This window comes from Austrofundulus limnaeus, unplaced genomic scaffold (genome assembly GCF_001266775.1).
Source record: "Austrofundulus limnaeus strain Quisiro unplaced genomic scaffold, Austrofundulus_limnaeus-1.0 Scaffold1707, whole genome shotgun sequence".
NCBI lineage: Eukaryota > Metazoa > Chordata > Actinopteri > Cyprinodontiformes > Rivulidae > Austrofundulus > Austrofundulus limnaeus.
This window is the reverse complement of record NW_013954109.1, coordinates 21186-22622: the sequence shown is the minus strand read 5'-3', so window position 1 is coordinate 22622 and position 1437 is coordinate 21186. Positions and strand designations below refer to the sequence as shown.

Here is a 1437-nt window from a genome sequence, read left to right as displayed (position 1 = left end):
TAGATAGATAGATAGATAGATAGATAGATAGATAGATAGATAGATAGATAGATAGATAGATAGATAGATAGATAGATAGATAGATAGATAGATAGATAACAGGGCTCCATGTTAAAAACATACATTCAAGATAAGTGCAGAAAGATAAATGAAAGTTTTTAATTTAAATTTTCACCATCGTTAGCAGTGCTAGCAGTGATAGGGTTAGTTTATGTCGCAGGATGATGATGTCACAACAAAAGTGCGCACTGACAGTAAAAGCTGTCTTTTCCAAAATTCTMAAATGAAGGCTTTATCATTCAGCTGCAACATTTAAGATTTTAATTTAGATTCAGGATTTAATATTTACATATAGTTTTTAACATTTATATTTAACCTTTAGTAGAAATTAGCTATAAACTGAGCTAAATAATGAAAACATGTTAGTGACATTTTTTAAACATTTTATTATACACTTGGTGCCCCATTAACAGATGTATGACAGTTTTTATTATCATTTCAATTTACTTCACCTTTCTTCTGACGTTTTCAAAGCACCACCACCATTTCCTGCTGGGTGTAGCTGTGGGATCTTGGAGACTCAGTTAAAATATGTGCAGTCCAACTTCACTGAGACTGTGAAAAAGATGCACATGAACATGGAACAGACGGTCAAGGAAAAAGACAAATCAGCCATGGATGCCATTATCCTCAGAAGACAAAAATCCATCCTGGAAAACGAGCTGGACCAGTATAAGTACAAATCAAAAGAAGAATTCTCCCAGTTGTTGCGCTCCGTCTCTACAGTTTCTAAGGCCTTACTGGAAAAAATCGACTCTCTCTTTCCTCGACACATTGCTTTTCAGCTCACATGTGCCAAACAGAGGGAGCACCTGGAGCAAATCCACACCAACTGCACCAGCTTGTCCCGGGAGGTGGAGGACAAGCTTCAGCGCTACCTGAACAATGTGGGAGAACAACTGTCCGACATGGAGCAGCAGAACAACCACTTGAAGGCCGAGAACGGGCGTCTAGCTGAGGACTACAAGGACTGCAGCAAAAATCGCACAGCCATTATTGAGCAGAACGAGCAGAGTAGCAAGGAGCTGCAGAGGAAACATGACGAGGAGAAGGAGAAGCTCCTGATGGACAAGATCAAGCTGCACGGAGAAATCGATGTTCTGAGGAGCAAGGACAAATACACAACATCTGAGGTGGCTCATCTTAACGACAAGTTGAAGCAGCTCAACATATCCTGCATGATGAAGGTAAGACTGCTGGCCACAACTGAACAATTTACAGGAATAGTTTGAGCTTTTTAATTCTATCTTATAAATGTAGTGCTTAAACACTAAAAACAAAACACCTACAAAACAACAAATGATTAAAGGGATCCCTGATTAGTTGTAACATTAGACTTTATTTGATAAACATATATTTTAACTGTAAAATAAAGAC

General features: G+C 38.2%; 1 protein-coding gene across 1 annotated transcript in view; it reads left to right on the top strand.

Moving 5' to 3' along the window:
* LOC106536156 (keratin, type II cytoskeletal 2 epidermal) overlaps positions 1–1437 on the top strand; it is a 21245-nt gene that overhangs the window by 5284 nt on the left and 14524 nt on the right. Inside the window, exon 3 of the mRNA XM_014033355.1 lies at positions 535–1247. Coding sequence (XP_013888809.1) covers positions 535–1247 — 713 coding nt within the window. The remainder of the gene's footprint in view (positions 1–534; positions 1248–1437) is intronic.